Source organism: Macaca thibetana, chromosome 3 (assembly GCF_024542745.1).
Source record: "Macaca thibetana thibetana isolate TM-01 chromosome 3, ASM2454274v1, whole genome shotgun sequence".
Taxonomy (NCBI): Eukaryota; Metazoa; Chordata; class Mammalia; order Primates; family Cercopithecidae; genus Macaca; species Macaca thibetana.
The window spans coordinates 17,920,052-17,942,580 of NC_065580.1; the positions used below are offsets into that span (position 1 = coordinate 17,920,052).

Consider the following 22,529-nt stretch of genomic DNA (forward strand, 5'->3'; position numbering starts at 1 on the left):
CTCCCTGACTTGGTCCATGCCTGCTCTCCAGCTCCGGGTCTGCTCCTTCTCCTTGCCCCAGAAATCAACACTCACAAGGCCAAACTGCTGTCCCACACCTCTATGGTTGTGCATATTCTGGCCCATTGACTGAAATAGCCTTCCTCCACATCCACCTCCAAACCTTATCAAACATCTTGTTCAGATTTCATTTCCTCAGGACAACTTTCCCTAACCTCCTCCCGCCTACCTCCTGCTACTGCCAACACAATCTACCATCACTTCCTCTGTGTTTCTCTGCATCTGTTTCTATTGCTGCTCTCATCATTCTGTAGTTGTAACCTATTTTCTGTGACACTAACAGACTATGAAAATTGTAAGGACCAGGTCTTACGCGTTTCTTCATCCTAGTGACGTGTGCCCAACACACAATACATGTGCAGTAAATATTTGCTGATACCATTATTAATTTTTAAATATGTGAATGTTTTCTTAAAATTATTTTTGGAGCATTGACAACCACCTTGTGATTATGGGAACTATTTAAGTCAAAGTCTATTATAAGGCCAATTTTCAAATAATAAAAAGTTCTTAGAGTATCAGTTGAAGTTCTTATTTCAAACCATATCAATATAACATTTTAGTACAAACTAAATAATATAATTGATCCCTTAGAGTTCCCTAGAACAAAATCCTACCTATAGCTCTTCCTCCTAAGGGTCTGGAAGTCTCTTGGATTTCAGAAACTGATCTTGTCACTGATCTGTCCCCAGTGCCTGCAGTCACTTAGTAGGGAGACATGAATGAGATTTAAAAGCAAGAAGACAAAAGGACCTGATTTAAGACTTGTCAAGGACACCATCAAATGGGAATTCAGGGTAATCCACCCTTGCTATGCCCTATATCCAATCTTACCCTCAAGAAGGAAATAATTGAAACCTTATCCATCACAAAAAATAATGTTCATAAGTGATGTGTGTCTGCTTAGTGACATGCTAGCCAAAAAAGAATTGTCTGTTTTCCTTATTCTTTGGCAAAGCTCAAGAAATGGTCCTTTCATAGACTATGTAGCATGTGTTGCAATATTAACCTGGTCTGACAGCCACACTGGTTCATATTTTCCCATCATGATTTTCTAATTTTTTACTTAAATTCTCACACAAGTGTTTCTTTAATTAGAATAAGCTCATGATGGATACATTTCTGTGAATCTAATTTGTATGAAATATTTCCCAAATATCAAGCATCTGGTGAATGTATTTTACAAATGATTGTCTTTCCTGACCTCCAGGAACTTACAGTTTAATAATGCAAACAAATGAATACACAGTGATGAGAAATGTATATGTGTGGGTACAGCATGGCAGAAGGTCCTTGAGGAGAGTGGATTTCAGAATGACTGTAAATCCAAATGACTTTACCTTCAAATTAGACATAGATTTGACGTTCATTTTCTTATTAATTATGTGGTTTTATGTTGAAATGCACAAATGGCACTTTCTAATGTAATTAACATCGATTTAACAAATAACTAAGTTCTTTAGATCATTTAGATAAGTCTCTAATTTTCCTATATATTAACAGATTTTAAAGTATTTTTTCTGGTTTTCCTTTTCCCTTGCCCAATACATATCTTCCAGAATTTTAATCAAAGTAGATATTTCAAAGAAGACAAAGGTCTGAGATCTCTTTAGCAGTTTCTAATGAATAATGTGAGATAAACATCTTTTTCTAAAATGTCTCATTTAAATATAGGGATATCATTTATCTTTTTAACTTCCTTATAAAATCTGCCCATCTAAGAGGAACACTGATTAAGTGTAAGAATTATGTTCTATATGTTATTGGAATTGCTTGTGAATTCTACTAATATAACATGCACTTATTTCCAAAAAGTGTCTATTGCTGCTCAGAAAAGGAAGATCTGGTTTTCAAAGAGTGTGTTTTGAGGTTAAAAATGAAGATAGTGACCCTAACTCTCTCAAGATTTGTAAGGCTGGCATGCCATCTATCTCAATAATACCTAACAAGAATGTCAAATGGACAGAAACAGCCATGGTAAGCGGGTGCTTGCCGCTGACAGTGATTGCTGTATTTTGGGTGATGGGGAACACCATTTCCATTAGTTCAAGTGAAATACAATGCCCTGCCAACTCTAGGTATCACTGTATTCAATAACCCTGCTGTGCCATGTCCATTTTCTGTTGCTGCAATTAAAAATTAGTCGATACAAAGTCAAAATGTTGTACATCCTTCCCCTATCCCTTTCCCTGTCACCGTGTTTCCAGCTTCACCGGAAGAACATGTCACTATGGCAACCAATCCCTCCGGTGCACAGACCAAGTCAACCTTTCTAGTCAGAGTGCCAAGCAGAGCAACAGGGAATCAAAGCTCTGAATGGAACCGCCAGAAACCATGAATTCCATCCCCCTTTCTCTAAGTGGGGTTAACCAATACAAGAAGGGATACCTCTCTTGTTCTAGAAGGCATTCAAGGAAGGAAAAGTAAGAACATCCTTCAACAAATTCTCCCAGTGTTTGCTGTTCATTATTAACATGAATTCTCCCTTACATTTCAGCTAACTTCCTCTCATTTCAACTTTAAAGAAAGCAGAAAATCATGGATAAAATAACACTTTATAAATCTGAGAATCCGAACACTGTTATAAGGTCACTCATTGTCAGAAACTATTCTAGGCCCTCTTGTTTTCCTGCCTTGATGTCCAAACCCAAGCTGCTCTCTTCTGGACTCCCCTAATATTCTGCACATCTTTACAAAGTGGTAATGCTCCAAAAGGGTCACCTCTTCCAATAAGAGCCCAATTGTGAAGCAAATGGGATATTGGTTGTATTAACACACCCACAACAAAATCAGCTAAAATCCCTAGTCATTCTAAAGAAGGTACAAAACAAACACTTAGATAGATTCTGTCTCTGAAGTCACCTCACCTAAATCTGACCTGGCCACCTAGACCAGACCCACTGCTAGTCACTCTTAAACAATTGACTCTTTTTCAAATTAACAATTTTTCCTGATCAACTGCATACTTGTATCCATCAAAGAACATCAGTTCTCATAAATAGTACTTTAATACAGCAGCAAACTTCACAGCATTATAATGAGACATTAAGAACTGCTTTTATATCTTGGCCTCAAAGACTTTGCAAATAATAGTATCTTTGTCACCTTGACATCACCATTTAATAGTTAAAGAGAATGAAACACAAGGGGGAAAAAACCAGACTCATAAAATCTGCACATCTTCCTGGGATGTAGCTACCATAGAAGAGAACATATTCCTTTCTTCAGAGCAGTATTAATACACATTCAAACAATATTCCAGTGGGTTGACAACAGGATGGTTCTCAAAGTATAAATCACACAAGGTTTACAAATTCCATCAGATAAGCAGAATTTTTTAAGTAATGTAATCATATTAAAGTATCAAATAAATTTGTATCATTGGCAAATGCAGCTTGTTTTCTGTTTTGGTTATACACTTTGGGAATTTTTATATACATTTTCTGAAAATCTCATTTTTTTCTCTGACATGCCCACTTTGGTGTTACTCAAAGAACTATTTTGTTGTTGTTGTTTTTACTTATTAGATCTTGTTGATATTCAATGCACACAAGAAAGTCACTACTGTCAACCACTGTTTCAGAAGGAGACATGAAGAATTGTGATATGATGCTGCTGGTCAGCTGGCTTCGAACTGCTTACAGGACAGGGGCTGTGATTTATTGGTGTTTATATGACCAATGCCTACACCATACCTGGTATAGTATAGCGCTCAGCAAACGTTTCTGGTATGAATAAGGCCTTCTCTGTGAAATGTTTCCCCCAATTTCCCTTGATTAAATCAGTTCAACAAAAAGTATTGGGAGCCTGTCTACCCCGACACATGACTCTTACAGGGCTTCCTTTAAGAGCACAAACGCCGTTCGAGATTCCCTTCTTCTCAGAGGCTGATGAAGCATTATCCTGGATAAGAACCCTGGACTATGAGGTTCCACTCGAATCCCGACAGAGACGCGCGAAAGGAGAGGCAGGGGAGAGAGTTAAGCCTGAACCAAGCTTCATTAGCAGCTATTGGGAGGAAAGTTCCGGCCCCGAGGCTCAGCCAGGCCTGGATAACCCGACCGCCTGGAACCCAGAGACCTGATAGCCTGTGGCCTGGGGAGGAAACGCGAGGGGCTGCGGGGCCTACAGGCTCCGGGCTCTTCGCAGCGCCACGCCTAGCGCCCGGCGCTTACCTTTCCGAATGAGGGCGGCGATCTCCGGGTCGAAGCCCTGCCGGTGGCACTTCCTCCAGAGACCCATGTTGGTGGAGTTGTACTGCCTGCTGCACTCGTCCGCGGGGCTCATGGCGAACAGCTGCCGGCGATTCCGCGCCCGGAGGAGTTTGCCCTCCCAGCGGTCCAGGCGCGAGCGGCTCGCCCGGAGCGGCAAGTTGTTGTTATTGTTGTAAATGAAGCCGGGGTCGACCCGGCGGGTGTTGAAGGCCTTGCACCTGTCCCTGTGCTTCCTGGCGTCCGTCTCGTACCAGTGGTCCGAGCAGATAGCCACGGCCAGCATGCCGAGGGCGCAGAGCGCTAGCGAGAGGCCGGTGTAGAGCAATAATCTTCCGGCAGCCATGCCTCCGCTTGGCGGCTACACCATGGGCATGATCCGCCGCAGCCTCGCCTTCCCTCGCCGCACCCGGAACAAAGCGGCGAGCGGCCGAGCTGGGGGAGGGGGCAGGAGAGGGACTCGCGCCGCGGCCCCCCCTCGGCCCCCGCCTACCGGAGCGCGGCCCGGGGACTGCGGGGATGGGGGCGGGCGGCCTAAAAAGTTCTGATCTGGAGAGGCTCCCGCTGGCTCCTGGGCATCCTCTGGGGCAGGTGCAGCCTCCGGCGGCGGCGAACCCAGTGCAGCCGCCTCCCGCCCCCTCCCCGCCCCGCAGGAAGCGACTGCCCCGAAGCGGCCGCCTCGGCTCCCAGCCCGGCTTCGGGCGCCGCTGCCCTCGGGCCGGAAACTAAATGCCAAGTGTCCTCGGCTGCGGTGGGGCTTGCGGGGGTTTCTTTGTGCAGGATGGTGACGGGACAGAACTCGCCTGTCTCTCTAAGGGAGACGGGGGGTGCTGTCAGGAGGCGCCACCCGACCACCGGGTGAAGTGGAACGCCCCCGATGCGGCCGGCGAGCGAAAGAAACCTCCAGGTGCTGGGGCCAGCTTCTCCGAGTCCCTCCTGGGTCTCCGGCTCAGAGAGTCTCTCCCTCCCCGTCTGCAAGCAAAGACCTGGGGCGCGCACCCAGAAATGTTCTTCCTCTCTGGGTCGGATCCTTTTAAAATCTCGGTTCTCTGGTCACCAGCAGGTCGGTTGCTCCTTCTGACCCGCGTGCTGCGCTCAGAGGCGCACTCCCAGCGGACGCACGGTCTCGGCCGACCTTTCCCCGCGAGCTCCCCGGTGCACTGCCTCTGGCATCGCCATTCAGGCGGCCCCTCGGGCCGACAGCGTGGTCACCTGGGCGGCGTTACCGGACAAGTCCCGGCCGGGGGTCTGCGGAGACTGGGCGGCTGCTGGCGGACGCGAGGGGCAGGCTGCGCGGCCGAGGGCGCACCGGGCAGCGCTTGCGGCGCACGGCGCTGGGGGCTCGGCGCACCGCGCCTTCAACACCATGGACAGGTCACGCCGTCGCGGCGCGCTGCCGGCCCAGCCGCCAGCCCCCGAGCGTCACGCAGCTCTTCCCAGCGCCGTCTTCTGCCTGGAGTGTCCACCCGGCCGCCTCTGGACCCGGCTCTCCCGCGACGCCTCCGCCTCACTTCATCTGGCACCCGGGAGCCCCGGGAGCCTGCCGCCCAGGTGCAAAGAAAATGCCGCAGGCACCAAGGAAAACCCCGGTCCCGGCCTCTCCAAACAATCCGCCCCTTTCTCCAGCCACCTGAGCCCCTGGCACTCTGGCACCCCGTCTGCTCTGCCCAGCTGGGCTCAGCCGCTCTCAGATTGCACCATTTTCTTCTCAGCCCACCCTAGCGCCGAGATGCCGGCTCACTCGGCAGCGTGCAGAGAATCCCGTCCCGGCCTCCGAGTCCCACGATCCGGCTCCTGGCGCGCGGTGGTCGCCGAGATGAATGGAGAGAGGGTGGGGGAGGGAGGCTGGGTTACTCGGCTTCCCCTCGTCGCCTCCTCCTCTAGCCGCGGAGGCTCCGAGGCGTGGCAGGCTCGGCTGGTGCCCGGGAGGAGCGAGAACCCAAGCTGCGCCCAGGGGACTGGGGAAATCGCATCGCCCGGGTGCGGGCGCCGGAGGCAGCCGCTGCCGCGCTCTCTTGTCGGGCGCGGGTAGCTGCAGCCTTGGCTAAAACCCACAGACGAGAACACCGAGCGCGCAGCCAAAAGCTAGTGATGTCATCCGTGCAACGTGAGCCTCATCTCTTATTTTTCTAGCCTCCTTAAAGATAAACTGCACCATTTCCCAGGCACGAAATGTCTAAGTCTTATTCTTTGACCAGGCAAGTCAATGGTGTCTAGATAGGTATGTGCCCAACCACATCCATATTTATGCACATATACATATATGTGGTATGTAGCATGTTTACATGCATTATTATAAATTTAGGGATGTTGCCTACAGCTCCTGTTTCTCTTTTCAGCCATGGGAAATTCTCTCAAATCCACGACAGTTATTTAAAGGAAAAACTGCTTATTGCGGAGTGGGCCTTCAAAGGGGCCGAGCGAGCTCCCTGCGTCCCCGGTTTGGGTCGCTGGTGTCTCGGGATGCATTTGATCTTTCTCCCCACCCCCCGCCCCCCCAGAAAGCCACAGGCGCTACCTTGCTAGCTACAGGCGTTTCCACCCAGGGCTGAGCTGAGAGCGGCTGCGGAGTTATCCGGCCAGCCCCAGTCCAGTCCCAAGCCAGAGCCAGGCACCCCGACACACACCCACCTCCACCTGCCCTCCCTCCTCAGCAGGAACAGAAAGAAGAAATTTGGCCGATCCACTCAAGACAAGGAGAGAAATTTAATGGTGGATGGGGGGTGGTCGGTTAGTAGATATTTTGAAAACGCTGGTGAGCGAGCGTTGAGGAGGGGAGGTGGAGTTAAAGGAAACCTCGATGTGGGGTTTGTCATTTTGTAAGGGTGGCCGCTGGATTTAGGCTCTGCAGGGGTTCTGGGAGGTAGCGCCGGACCCCAGACCTTGAGCAGGTGGGCCCCAGGCAAGCCCCGCTTCATCCCAACCTCAGCCCGCCTGCTCTGCTCACGTGAGACGGCGCCGCAAAGGCTGGGAGCCTCCCTCCCGGCATCAAACGCTGGGGTTTTCACTAATGCTCACCCCTCGTTTTCACCCTCACTCCAAAGTCGAGGTCCGGCATTGCCGGGTAAAGAGTTGCCCTGGGGAAAAAGAGAGTGTCTCACACCCTGCTTTGCACAACGGGGCTTGTGAGCCAAAATGAGCGCACCTCCACCATATTCTTTTTGTCTTTTTTTTTTTTTTTTTTTTTTCTGTCTCTCTCCCTCTTTCCTGCATTTTGAAAATCGCGAACGAGGCGTTTCAGTGCCATCTAGTGGGGGAGGGGTGTGCCTCGCTTTCGCTTTTCACCCCTGGATTCTGCAATGGGATTTGCCAAAGGGACAGCAGAGCCTGAGGACGCCCGCTGGATTCTCGGGTGCCCGGCTGGTCGAGGGACTGCAGGCATGCGCCCTTGGCCAGATCTCTGCCCTCTGGCTTCCCTAGGATGTCGACATACAGCCAAGTGACTTTGGCGCCAGTGTCTTCTCACCTTCCTTTCTATCCACCCCCCTTAACCAGGGCACCCTCCCCCAACGTTGAAAATAGATGAACAAATAAGCGCAAACACTTTGCACTATGCAGACAACGTCTTAAATTTCTGAAGTTATCGTCTTCACTAGCGTCCAGAGCACTTGTAGGCTAACAAGCTACCTGCGTTTGATAACAGGGAGGTAAAAAGGGGGGAGATGACATCTACAAGGTTACTCAGGAAATCAGGGCACAGGGAGCCTTCAAGCCCCAGTCTCCTGGTTCCCAGCTTTCCTCTCTCCTTAAATCCAGCTGAAGGGGGTGCCCCTGAGACCACTGGCAGTCCAGGCAGTTGTTCATTCCCAGTAAATGTACCTGTTTATTTTGTCCTTATCTTTCCTTCCTCTTCCATTGTGTCACCCATCTAGTTTCTCCTGGCCTGTACCTGAGGCCTGCCTGCAAGGATGTGCCTGGCCCACTGCCCAGGGTCCTCAGCAGTCCTGTATTTGGGGCCCTGCTTGCAGTCAGAACCCAAATGGTACACTATCCTCCTCCTTACTAAACATCATTAAAATTCTATTTTGAAATGTTTGTCCTTGATGAAATCCCAAAAATCCTACAAAGTTATTGATTCATGGCCTCCTTTGAAGTGCAATTACCTTGGGCAGCCCTATATTGTTATGGGATGATCCTGGTCTTCAGGGCTAAGATGCTCGCATGATTATCTTTTCTTAATTGGGTGATCTAAGTTTCTTCCTGCTGCCTGCTTCCAATTCCTTCCACTCTGCTAGCTGCAGCATCACCATCTTTGTGTTTCCAACCTATTTCTTCCCATTTGCACCAACACTGTCCCAGATCATAGGATCTCAAAATCAGAAATCTTTGAGTCAAACACACACGTAATAATGCATGAATCTCTTTTAGAACATTTTCCAGAGAGTGAATGACCAGCTTCTGCTTGCACACTTGAAGTGATGGGGGAATCACTTTGTCTGCAAGTGGCCCAGTCCACTTCAGAGAGTGTAAGTAGCTAGACAGTTCTTCCCTATACTGAGCTTTCTCGTAAGTCTGTATAACTTATACTCATTGGCCTTTGTTTTTGCTTTCTAGAGGCCCACAGATGAGGCCTGATTTATCTTCCATTTAGTGGTCCTTCTTGCCCTTGACATCCGTCATCATGTTCTCCCTACACCTTCTTTCCTCCAGACTAAATACCCCTTGTTCATTCTTGTGTTTGCTCTTCTTTGGTTTCTGATACTTCCTGATTGTTGGTGTTCCTTTTAGCTAATACTTCCTTCATCTAGAAGTCATGTAAACCTATGAAGAAAATTTGGTAAGTCTGTCATGTTTTTATATGACCTTTGTGGAGTTCTAATGATCCTCACTTTCTCTTCTGGGAGCCCATAAGTCATCCCCTTCTTAAGCCATTCCTAGAAACTTGCTCCAAAATGGCATTAAGGTCATTGATCTCTGATTTGTGAAATCTGCATTTTTGAAATTTGGAGTTTCATTTGTTCACACCCACCCACTCCCTTTTTTAAAGCGACATTAACATTCTGCAAGCTTTCTCTAAAGTCACCGAGAAAGGTTGAGACATCATTGAAAGTTCTCTCCATTTCCTGGAATACAGTTCACCTGGAGCAGACAGATGTTTTCCTCCAATTTCTTCACCCATTCTGAACTGTCCTCAGTTACCATATTGTTCTACCCTGTACCCCACCTCTGGCCTGAAAATCTCTCTTTGACACTGTCAATTGAAAGCAAAAATAGTTGATGAGATGTGCTTTCTCTTTGCCATCTATCAATATCAATATTACACAATTTGGCCAGGTGCAGTGGCTCACACCTCTAATCACAGCACTTTGGGAGACCGAAGTGGGAGGATTGCTTGAGCCCAGGAGTTTGGACAAGAGCCTGGGCAACATAGTGGGATCCTATGTCTACAAAGCCGGGTGTGGTGGCATGCACCTGTGGTCCCAGCTATTCAGGAGGCTGAGGTAGGAGGATCACTTGAATCTGGGAGGTCATAGCAACAGTGAACCATGATGGCAACACTGCACGGCAGCCTGGGAAACAGAGTGAGCTCCTGCCTAAAAAAAAGAAAAACAAAAAGAAAAGGCACCATTTGTCTAGAGAAAAGTTTCCCCACATATTCTTATTTCTTTTTTCATAATTAACTTTTCAAAATTTGGACATTATTTGTAACCCAAAAGTTATTTTGAACTCTAGCCCTCCTGATACAGGTCCCAGGTCAACGACATGCTAGTATGTATGGGTGAACAGGTATCCTTCTTTTCTCATCCAGATCTTCTTTCTAAATCTCAGCTTTAAGACTGGGCAGGGTGGCTAATGGCTGTAATCCCAGTACTTTGGGAGGCCAAGGCAGGGGATCACTTGAGGTCAGGAGTTCGAGACCAGCCTGGCTAACATGGTGAAAGCCTGTCTATACTAAAAACACAAAAATTAGCCGGGCGTGGTGGTGGGTGCCTGTTATCCCAGCTACTTGGGAGGCTGAGGCAGGATAATCACTTGAAACCAGGAGGTAGAGGTTGCAGTGAGCCAAGATCATGCCACTGCACTCCAGCCTGGGTGACAGAGTGAGACTCAGTCTCAAAAAAAACAAACAAACAAACAAAAAAATCCGATTTAGAGAGTCATATTAGTTTAACTACCTTCCTTCTCTTCTTCCTCATCAGAATCATAACAGCAAAAGGCTCTTTTCATCTCACCCCGGGGCATCTAAGTCCTCTCCTTTTATTTTTTTCTTCCTCCACCCCACCACCATATTAATCTTCTTCTTAAATTCCACAGTTATCCTGTAGTAGGGCTGGGCACAGTGGCTCATGCCTGGAATCCCAGCTTTGGGAGGCCAAGGAGTACAGATCACTTGGGTCCAGGAGTTCGAGACCAGCCTGGCCAGCATTGCAAAACCCTGTCTCTACTAAAAATACAAAAGTTAGCCAGGCATAGGGGTGCAGGTCTGCAGTCCCAGCTACTCAGGAGGCTGAGGCACGAGAATCACTTGAACCCAGGAGGTGGAGGCTGCAGTGAGCAGAGATCGTGCTGCTGTACTCCAGCCTGGGTGACAGAACGAGACTCTGTCTTAAAATAAAATAAAATAAAATTCTGCAGTAGTTTCACCTTGTCTGTACTGTAAAGCTCAGACCTTTTACAACTCTGTAAGACCCTGCCCAGGGCTTCAGCCTAGCCTCTAAAGATGAATTCCTCACTCTCAAAGAAACACCCTCTAAACATGTTTTGAAAGCTCCACCCTGGTATCACTCCTCTTGCCCACATAATATCTAACTGCTCTGGTTTTTAAGATTCTTACAATTACAGGTGCCTCATATCAATAGGTCGAATAAACATCATTTGATCATCTCAGTAGAAGCTAAAAAGACAACCAATTAAACCCAACAAACATTCTTGATATGTAAAAGGTCTTCCTAAACTAGAGATAATTTTAAATGAATAAGATCATCTCCTACATAAAGAAATATTTCAAACTAGTAGGAATAAAACAAGTAACACAACAGAAAAAAAAGTGCAGTTTATAAAAAGACAATTTACAGAAGAAGAAATTGAGATGGAAAATTAACATATGAAAAAACCTCACTAGCAATCTACGGAATACAAATGTTTTTAAAATACTGTTTTTTACCCACCAGATGGGGAAAAAATGTACATGTCTGTTAATATCAAGTGTTGGCTGGGGCATAGAGAAACATGCTCTCATGCACTTCTGGTGGGAGCATGAGCTGATAGAGCCACTCTAGAGGGCAATTTGTAGTCACTGTTAAGATGAAAAAGACATGTCTCTATAACCCAGCAGATATCCTTCTGTACTTGTCTGCCCATGTCATCACATAACTATTTTCTCTTGTGTGTCTTCACATTACTCCTCTGTGCATCTCCATCTCCAAACTTCCCTCTTCTTATGGGGACAATGGTCATATTGCTATAGAGACCTACCCTACTCCAGTTTGACCTATCTTAATTATCTTAATCAATGACATCTACAATGATGCGATTTTTTTTTTTGGTTTTTTTTTTTGTTTTGTTTTTTGTTTTTTTGAGACAGAGTCTTGCTCTGTTGCCAGGCTGGAGTGCAGTGGCTCAATCTCGGCTCACCGCAACCTCTGCCTCCCAGGTTCAAGTGATTCTCCTGCCTCAGCCTCCCGAGTAGCTGGGACTACAGGCACACACCACCATGCCAAGCTAATTTTTGTATTTTTAGTAGAGATGGGGTTTTTACCATATTGGCCAGGATGATCTCAATCTCTTCACCTCGTGATCCACCCGCCTCGGCCTCCCAAAGTGCTGGGATTACAGGCGTGAGCCACTGCAACTGGTCGTGATGATGCTATTTCTAAAGATCACATTCTGAGGAAGTGGGGGTTAGGACTTCAACCCGTAACTCTACTTTTCATACAGAAAAAAAAGGAGCATAAGAAAATATACATGTATCTACTTATTTGTGCAAAATCAAAGGGTAAAAAGCCAAGCAGGCAACAGTAAGTTGACAGCAGGAAGCCACTAGCACCTTGGGTTAAAAGTAACATTGCGAGACCCCAGGGCAAGCATACAAATGAAGGTCCACATACCATGTTCAATGTTTAAAATAAGTCAAATGACAAATTGTTAAATCAAAGTGTGTTCTATCCTTCTATATTACAAATACCTTTATGATGACAAAATTTTGAAATAAATATATGTAAAGTTATTTTAGTTGTTTTTTTTTTCTTTTAATAGAGACAGGGTCTCATTCTGTTACCCAGACTGGAGCGCAGCAGTGTACTCCACTGTAACCTCAAACTCCTGGGTTCAATTGATCCTACCATCTCAGCCTCCTGACTAGATGGGGCAACAGACGTGTGCCACCACACCTGGCTAATTTTCATATTTTTTTGGTAGAGACGAGGTTTCACCATGTTACCCAGGCTGGTCTCACGCTCCTGGGTTCAAGTAATCCTCCTGCCTTGGCCTCCCAACGTACTGGGATTACAAGCATAAGCCACCATGCCTAGCAAGCTATATTTCTTCCATAAATAAAAGTAGGCAAAATAGCATGTGCTGGTGAACCAGCAATGTTCAAATTCATAGTAAAATAAAAGCATTTCATAATTCATAACTAATTATACATATTTTTTCTTTTTCTTGATGTTTACTCCAGAAAAATCATTAATCCTATTGCTATAATCAAGATTTTCACATAACTTCTATTGATGGCAATGCCAAATGTTCTTAACAACTTTTTGATTCATTGTAATTTTTAGATCTTTTTTGGTTTGTTTCGAGACAGGGTCTCTGTTGCAGAGGCTGGATTGCAGTGGCGCCATCACAACTCACTGTAGCCTCGACCTCCCAGGTCGAGGTTAAGAGATCCTCCCAACTCTGCCTCCTGAGAAGCTGGGACTACAGGCACCTGCCACCGCTTTCGGCTAATTTTCATATTTTTAGTAGAGATGGGGTTTCACCATGGTGCCCAGGCTGGTCTCAAACTCCTGAGCTTAAGCAATCTGTTCACCTTGGCCTCCCAAAGTGCTGGGATTGCAGGCATGAGCTACCATGCCCAGCCAGATAGATTTTTTTATTATTATTAATTTCAACTTGGACAAATTTCACTCTACTGAGACAGTAACACTTTTATTGGAAGCATTGGTAAAATTTTTAAAGCAAACTTATTTTGAAATTTTACATGTTATTTTCAAGCACTGTAACAATCACATATGAAAAGCTCTTATTAGTGCAGAACAATACTATATTTTACTTTTATCATGTAAATCATGATCATATATACCATTTTTTTTTACCATCTCTTAAAGTAATATCTAGATCCATACAACATTTCTTAAGTTCTTCTTTCAAATATTCCAATGCTAGGATAAAGAAAACCAAAAATCAGCCGGGCGCGGTGGCTCAAGCCTGTAATCCCAGCACTTTGGGAGGCCGAGGCGGGCGGATCACAAGGTCAGGAGATCGAGACCACAGTGAAACCCCGTCTCTACTAAAAATACAAAAAATTAGCCGGGCGCGGTGGCAGGCGCCTTAGTCCCAGCTACTAAGGAGGCTGAGGCAGGAGAATGGCGGGAACCCGGGAGGCGGAGCTTGCAGTGAGCCGAGATCGCGCCACTGCACTCCAGCCTGGGCAACAGCGAGAGACTCCGTCTCAAAAAAAAAAAAAAAAAAAAGAAAACCAAAAATCAAAACATATTGCTTAATTTATTAAAATCTCCATTTAATCAAGAGCATATCTTGATCTATGATGATTGGAAAATAGTTTTTATAGACATTACTTTGGGATAATGAATCTTCTCCTTTATAGTCTTTCTTTCTTTTTCTTTTTTTTCGTTCAAGCCATTCTCATGCCTCAGCCCCCCAAGTAGCTGAGACAAAGGCATGCACCACCACGCCTAACTAATTTAAAGTCATAAAAACGTTTTCATTTTCTTGTCCTAATGTCCTAATATTTTATTAGAATATCATTTTGATTTCACATGCAGTTCATTTCTATTTAGAGAAAAATATTTTCTTTAAAATTTAAAAATATATTTTAAAACTAAAGTGAGAAAATGCCAAATTTAGATCTGAATTTTTACAGATTTTTGTTTCTGTACATTATTTTTTTGCTTTTTTATTTTCAATTTAATCCTTGGATTTTGTTTGGCTTATATATTAAAAATCCTCAAAAGAAAGGAAACCAAGCTAGAAACCTTTTAAGGAGGACTCCCTTTCAGGACCTCCTACCTATTTTGTTTACATTATTAATAACAAGCAATAGTTCATATCAAAGAATTGTGGATAGCACAAATCCAAGATTGATTTCCTTTTCCATCAAAGATCACATTTTGCTCTGTATTTGAGCATCATCTGTTGTTTCAGGTAGCTGGTATACCTTATATCTAGTATACCTTATGTCTTTTCTAAATAAAATTTAATGACTTTAGCAGCATTTTTTAATCAGACTTTCCATCATATGTCTTCAAGTGGCTATAAGATCAAATTTAAATGTGCTTTGTCTGTGGATAGATTCAAGATATATCTCAAATACCTATAATCTTTCAATTTCTCCAAAGAATTTTACGACTATTGGCTCAAGCTTAGGCCACATCTCTTAGTAACACATTAAACTATGTACCATATATGATACTAGCATGTTTCTGTATTTTAGGCCAAAATTCAGAATGGGTCAAGAAATATAGTTAAGAGCAACATGAATTGCTTAATATTGCAAAACAGTCCTCAGCGACCATGTACAACTGTTGCAAAATACCATCCTAATACCCATGTAACTCCAGAACCAGGAATTGGAACACCAAAGGAAGACAGAAAATGGATACTTATGCCTTCTGGGAAATTATACTTCCTTATTCAAAAATCTACTAAACACATGCTGTCTGGGAGAAAAGATGGATAAGTTAATTGTCTTGTCCTCTTTTACGTCTAAGTGCTTCTACCTTCAGATCCCCTCAGCGCGCCAAAGCAGAATCCACCCCCAACATCAGCAGCAATACAACCCAAAGCACTTGGCGGCACTCAGATGCAGTTGTCTTTCGTTTCGAGGATACAGGCCAAGAGGCATCTCAGAGCGTTTTCCTGCGGCCCGTTCTGTGTTAACCAGAAGAGCAGAAGTTTAGGGTCACGGTCCATGCTGTGCAGACCTGATGCAGGAACTCAAGACATAGAGGCAGCCGTGAGTTCTTCAGTTCAGTTATTTGTGTGTGTTTGGAATATGTAGAGCCCTCTAACATGTGGGGTTGGGAAGGGACCCTCTTGCTGGGGACTAAGGGCAGCCTAGCTGAAGAAACAAAAAGGAAGAAGTATTTCCTGAAACCTGGGACCAGGTTTGCCCAACAGAAGCTGGAACCATGGAGACACCTGTCTGGCCAGAGCTGGAGCCATGAAATAGATGCAGCTGTTGCTAGAGTTGCTACTTGTGGCAGAGAATAAGGGAGGAATACCCGGTCTTCTCCCTTTCTTCTGTTCACCAATCTCTTGCCCGAACCTCCCAGGGCCTGCACTTAGCAGGAAACCAGCTGACATGGGAACCTTGGGACATGCCGATTTCAGTCCACTGCAGTACAACAGAGCAGGGAAGGGCAAGGAACAAATGTTAAGGCAAACAGGACACGGTGAACTGGCACGCAGTGAAACTGCAGAGACATTCCAATAAAATCAGGACCGAGATAAACATGCTCTCTCATACATGTATATATGAGATAGTTTTTGAGATAGGGTCTCCCTCTGTTAGCCAGGCAGTAGTGCAGCGGCACACTTACAGCTCACTGCAGCCTCCACCTCCTGGGCTCAAGCAAGGAGCCCAGCGCAATCCTCCTACCTCAGCCTCCCTAGTACCTGGGACTATAGGCATGTACCACCATGCCCAGCTAATTTTTTTTGTATTTTTTTGTAGAGACGGGGTTTTACCATGTTGCCCAGGCTGATCTCAAACTCCTCACCTCAAGCGATCTGCCTGCCTCAGCCTCCCAAAGTGCTGGGATTACAGGCATGAGCCACCGCATCAGGCTATATTTAATATATTAGAGGTCAAGAATAGGGCAGGAAACAAAAATAAGTGTTATAACCATTGGAAAGGAGGATGCAAAACTATTATTATATATAGAAAATGACTGAAAACTCAAAAGAATAAAGTAACAAGCCAGTAGCACTAATAAGAGAGTTGGATAAGATGGCTGAATGTAAGAAAAATAAAGATACCAATATTTTCCAACATAATAGCAATTAATTATTAGAAAATATATTGGAAACCTCTTCCATTCAAGATAACAACAAAAACTATAACACACTTATGAATAACAGTTACAAAGAAAGGAGAAGATATGAAGAAAACTACAAAACTTCATTGAGAGACATAAATGATATAAACAAAATGTAAAAACCTATCATGTTCTGGCCGGGCGCGGTGGCTCACACCTGTAATCCCAGGACCTTGGGAGGCCGAGGCAGGCGGATCACCTAAGGTCAGGAGTTCAATGCCAGCCTGACCAACATAGTGAAACCTCATCTCTACTAAAAATACAAAAAAAATTAGCCAGGTGTGGTGGCACCCGCCTATAATCCCAGCTACTCAGGAGGCTGAGGCAGAAGAATCACTTGAACCTGGGAGGCAGAGGCTGCAGTGAGCCAAGATCACGCCACTGCACCCCAGCCTGGGCGACACAGCAAGACTTTGTCTCAAAACAAGCAAAAAAAAAACCTACCACATTCCTAAATGAAACAACTCAATACTATAAAAGTGTCAATGCTTTTCAAAGTCATTTATAGATTTAATACAATGCCAATTGAAATCTCCATGTGTTTGATTTGGAACTTGAAAAAATAATTTTCAAGCTAACCTGAAAAAATATTCATGACAACAGCTAAAATATTATTAAGGGATAATCTTTCATAAATACTAAATTTGTTTAAACCACAGTATTTTAAATAGTGTGATACCCACTTCCTAGACTCTGCATTCCCCATCCCAGAGGCCTCAGTATTTTTTTATAAATAAAAAGAACAGCCGGGCATGGTGGCTCAAACTCGTAATCCTAGCACTTTGGGAGGCCGAGGCAGGTGGATCACGAGGCCAGGAGATCGACACCATCCTGGCTAACACGGTGAAACCCTGTCTCTACTAAAAAATACAAAAAATTAGCCGGGCGTGGTGGCAGGCATCTGTAGCCCCAGCTACTCGGGAGGCTGAGGCAGAACGGCGTGAACCCAGGAGGCGAAGCTTGCAGTGAGCTGAGATTGCGCCACTGTACTCCAGCCTGGGTGACAAAGCGAGACTCTATCTCAAAAAAAAAAAAAAAAAAAACAAGACATGATTCATTAAAAATCATGAAAAACATGATTTGTAAGAAATTGGACCTGTAAGTGACTACAATTCCTCAAGATCTAGACAAGTGATGAGTAAAGGGCAGCCTCCCAGCCAGGTTGTGACCTGAGTGAGTGCACAGCGATGCCCCTCGGCCTACGCAATGCCTCAATGTTTTCCAGTCATTGAATTCTGGGCTGAGGAGGCATAGGTTATGTGGACAACATCCCATTCTACTTCCAAGCTGACTTCTGAGGCTCGATCCTGAAAGTCCTGATCAACTGCTACACTGTTTGCTGTAGACTGAATTGCATTCCCCAAAAATTCATACACTGAAGCACTAATGCCCAATGTGATGATATTTGGAGATGGGGTCTTTGGAGGTCATTGGATTTAGATGAGGCCATGAAGGTGGGGCCCTCATGATGGGATCAGTGCCCTTATAAGAAGAGGAAGAGACACCAGAGTTCTCTCTCTGCCACATGAAGACACAGTGAGAAGGCAGCTGTCTACAAGCCAGTATCTGAGCCCTCATCAGAAACTGACCATGCTGGCACCCTGATCTCAGACTCCCAGAACCGTGAAAAATAATTTCTGTCATTTACGCCACCTGATCTATGGTATTTTCTTATAGTAGACTGAGTAGACTATGGCACCATTGCCCCCATAGCAACTTGAGGAGACACAAGTTTGAACCATAACGTGGAGGGTCTCCCCCATATCCTGCCCAACATTTTTACATGTTGCAGGACAAGGTATTGACAGTTCTAGAGTGGGATAACTCTCAGTTCCCCTTCTAGATATCGAGTATTTCCAGGGGAGGGGGATTTTCTACATATTGCCAGGACTTCATTGTCTCCTTTTCCTTTTTTATTCCCCCACCTTGACAGCCATGGTTGCTGACCTCATTATTCAGTCTACACTTTCTAGGTGCAGGTGCTCTTCTAGGTTCCTGGGAGATACCCATGAATAACAAACAAAGATCCCTGCCCTCCTGAAGCTTATGCTGTACTAGTGGGAAACAGGTAAAAACCAACTTAATAAAAAAAAAAATGTTTTTTGTGACAGAGTCTCTCTCTGTCACCCAGGCTAGGGTGCAGTGGTGTGATCTTAGCTCACTGCCACCTCCGCCTCCCAGGTTCAAGCAATTCTCCTGCCTCAGCCTCCCAAGTATGTGGGATTATAGGCACACACGCAAATGTTTATATTTTTAGTAGAGATGGGTTTTATCATGTTGGTCAAGCTGGTCTTGAACTCCTGACCTCAGGTGATCCTCCCCCCTCAGCCTCTCAAAAAGCTTGGATTACAGGCATGAACCATCGTGCCCGGCCATATTTTAAAAGACGATAAATGCTGTAGGAAAAAAATAGAGCATAATGTAGGCGTTATAGACTGAATGTGTTCCACTGGAGTTCATATGTTGATGCCCTAATCTCCAGTGTGACTATATTTGGAGATAGAGTCTTCAGGAGGTAACTAAGGTTAGGGGGGCGGGGCCCTGAGCTGATAGAACTGGTGACCTCATAAGAAAAGGAAGAGATCTCTGTCTTTCTTTCTCTCTCCACATGAGCACAGAGAAAGGCCATGTGAGGACACAGTGAGAAAGAGGCCATCTGCAAAGAGATTTGGGAAAGGCCAGGAAGAGAGCCCTTAGCAGAAACTAAACACACCAGCATCTTGATCTGGGACTTCCAGCCTCCAGAATTGTGAGAAAACAAATATCTGTTTTTAAACCACTCAGTTCATGGTGTCCAAATAAAAATCATCAAAGCAAAGCCAAAGGGAAATCATCTCAGACAAAAAGACAAAGGGGGATCATCTCAGAAAAGACAGAAAATTGCAGAGTCCTTGGAGGGTACGTGAGAATTTTGTGGTGGATGGCTTTATGGACCTACACTCTCTCTCTCTCTCACACACACACACACACACACACACCCACAAACACACCCTGGCCCACCACAGCACAGCCACATGAGCCCAGCCAACTCCAGACTCCAGCTTGGCAGTGGAGGTCATTCCTACCAAGGGGAACCCTGAGTGTGGGAATTTCCATTCCTCCACCACTTCCGGAAGATGCTGGCCTTACTAGGAAGCGCCCCACTCTGGAAAAGAAATTACTTGTCAACAAAGGCCTGTGCAAGCCTCAGACGCACAGCCAAGGGCATTACATGACAGGATGCTCACATGGCCACAGCCTGCAACAGCTGACACAGGCACAAAAAGCAGCTCACTCATAACAAACCAGACGTTGGCTGAGTAAGTCATAAGATAGTCATTCAATAGAATGACAAGCAGCCATTAAAATTAACGTGCTGGTGTTATATTTAAGAATGTAGTGAAACACTCAACAGATACTGGTAAGTGTAAAAAGTAGGATGTAAAACTGTGGGTAAAATCTGATCCAAATTTTGTAAAGAAAAATAAATGACAAGGAAATACACCACAATGTTAGGATTATTTCTGGGTGATTTTCTGTTTAAGGGTTTTTGTATTTTCTAGATTTCTACAATGAACATGTATTACCATCTGAAAATAATGGCCATATTAAGATAGTAAAGGTACTCACATTCAAAGGCTTATATGTTTGATTAATTCTCCATATAGCCAGCCTTCCAGAAATTCCTACTGAACAAATTCATTCAAAAGCACAAAATCTATAACAGAGTCATTGACATCTAAAATTAAAAGTACTCTCCTTAGAGATAATTCTGCTTCTAAGTGCTTTGAACTATATATTTTTGCCTTACTCTTTTTGACAGTGAAGAGTCTTTTCAGGAGAAACAAATCATGATTTTTCCAGGGTTCTCTGTTCACTGCTTTCAATTTTCCATCCTTTTATGACATTTATGAGGCAAAGGCCATCTCCTCCCTCAGCTGGTCATTACGTTTCAGTCTGATGGGCACCTGCTATAAAGAAGCACAGGTATGGCACAGGACTTCACATGACTTTGCCAAGTTTACAAGGCCAGCTATGGCGGGACCTGACAGGGGTGGAGCTCAAATCAGAGCTGAGCTGGGGCAGTGGAGAGGGTAAGTCACCACTCCTGAACTAGTGGTGTCACAGAAAGAGAATCAAGAAGCAAAATAATAGGACCCCAAACATACACAAAAAGAAAGAAAAAAGACCAGAGAGGAAGCAGGAATTATGAACAGAAAGCAAGATTCTGGATCAGTAAAAGGACAGTCTTGCGAAGAAAACCAGAACCCCTTGAACCGCCTCAGATACCTGAAAGATAGGGCACGTTAGAAGAAAAGCGATGGCCCAGCTACTCAGAAGGCTGAGGCAGGAGAATCGCTTGAACCCAGGAGACAGAGGCTGCAGTGAGCTGAGATCCCGCCACGGCATTCCAGCCTGGATGACAGAGCGAGACTCCATCTAAAAAAAAAAAAAAAAAAAAGTTATGAGCAGCCAGCTCCCATTTGTTGGTGACCTGCTTTGTCACAACAGTCCTATGAACTGCTATTATCTTCATTTATCAGATGAAGAGAGTCACTCAGAGAGTGGTTTCTCCAAGTTTATCCAACTGGTAAATAGTGGGGTGGGGATTTCAAAATCTAGATGTAGCTAACTACAAATCCCACTCTCTGTGCACTATGAATCTGTTTCAGTTAGCAATAATCACATCTCAGATAAACCTCATTGGCTACAATACTGCCACTGCACAAAGCTTATGAATCTGTTACAGACTGCAGAACCAGGCAACAGTGGAAAGGAAGGTGACTCCTTAGAGTCAGAGATGAAGAAGGCATGGTAAGATTGTGGCTACTATATTCATAACAGTTGACCAACCAAACCCAAGAGGAAATCATCCAACATCACATGCAGTGACTGTTGAAGGATGACGATGATGAGTTTCTCTGAAGTCTTTTCTCTTTGTCTCTGATTTTCTGCAGTTTGAATATGACATGGCTACATGTAGATATTTTTATATTTATCCTGCGTGGTGTTCTCTGAGCTTCTTAGATCTGTGATTTGATGTTTTGAAAAGTTCTCAATCATTATGACTTCAAATAATTTTTTCATTCCTTTCTCTCCTCTCCTTCTGGAAGTCTGATCTTGCATAGGTTACATCTTTTGTAATTGTCCTACAGTTCTTGGAACATTCAGTTCCAAGTTTTTATTACAAATATTATTATTGAGCCAGGCGTGGTGGCTCATGTCTGTAATCCCAGCACTTTGGGAGACTGAGGCGGGCGGATCACAAGGTCAAGAGATCGAGACCATCCTGGCCAACATGGTGAAACCCTGCCTCTACTAAAAATACAACAATTAGCTGGGTGTGGCGGCACATGCCTGTAGTCCCAGCTACTTGGGAGGCTGAAGCAGGAGAATCACTTTAACCCGGGAGGCGGAGGTTGCAGTGAGCTGAGATTGTGCCACTGCACTCCAGCTTGGGCGACAGAGCGAGACTCCATCTCAATAAATAAATATATATATATAAAATTATTATTTTCCTTATAAATATTATTCCAAGTAGTGCTATTATGAACATCCTTTTCCTGTATCTTTACATACATCCCTGATTTGTCCTTTAAAAAAGTTTTGTTATAGAATTGATGGATGAAGACTTCAGATCTGTTCCACAGGGGCTCCTGAAGCCAGGGCTTTCTGTTCTTATGTTAGGACTCATTACCTTACAGTCTGCTGTTCATTTTAGTGCTGTGCTAAAACTGTAGATGAGACTACTAGTATCTTTGTCATGCGAGCCCTGGGACCTGTGATGGTTAATATTAAGTGCCAACTTGATTGGATTGAAGGATACAAAGTATTATTTCTGGGTGTTTCTGTGAAGGTGTTGCCAGAGGAGAATAACATTTGAGTCAGTGGACTGGGAGAGGCAGACCTACCCCCAAGGTGGGTGGGCACCATCCAATCGGCTGCCAACACGGCTAGAAAAAGCAGGCAGAAGAAGGTGGGATACAGTGGCTTTCTGAGTCTGCTGGCTTTCATCTTTCTCCCGTGCTAGATGCTTCCTGCCCTTAAACATCACACT

The 22,529-nt window shown here is 44.8% G+C and overlaps 2 protein-coding genes and 1 pseudogene across 2 annotated transcripts in view; all 3 read right to left on the bottom strand.

The window, feature by feature from the left end:
* The window catches only part of TMEM178B (transmembrane protein 178B), a 406,833-nt gene extending 401,941 nt beyond the window's left edge, over nt 1-4,892 (bottom strand). The window contains exon 1 of the mRNA XM_050782280.1: nt 4,236-4,892. Within this exon, the coding sequence (XP_050638237.1) occupies nt 4,236-4,617 (382 nt within the window). The 5' untranslated portion in view covers nt 4,618-4,892. The remainder of the gene's footprint in view (nt 1-4,235) is intronic.
* Nucleotides 1-22,529, bottom strand: part of AGK (acylglycerol kinase) — a 985,672-nt gene that overhangs the window by 579,696 nt on the left and 383,447 nt on the right. The window lies entirely within an intron of this gene.
* LOC126951916 (uncharacterized) lies at nt 21,044-21,205 on the bottom strand (annotated as a pseudogene).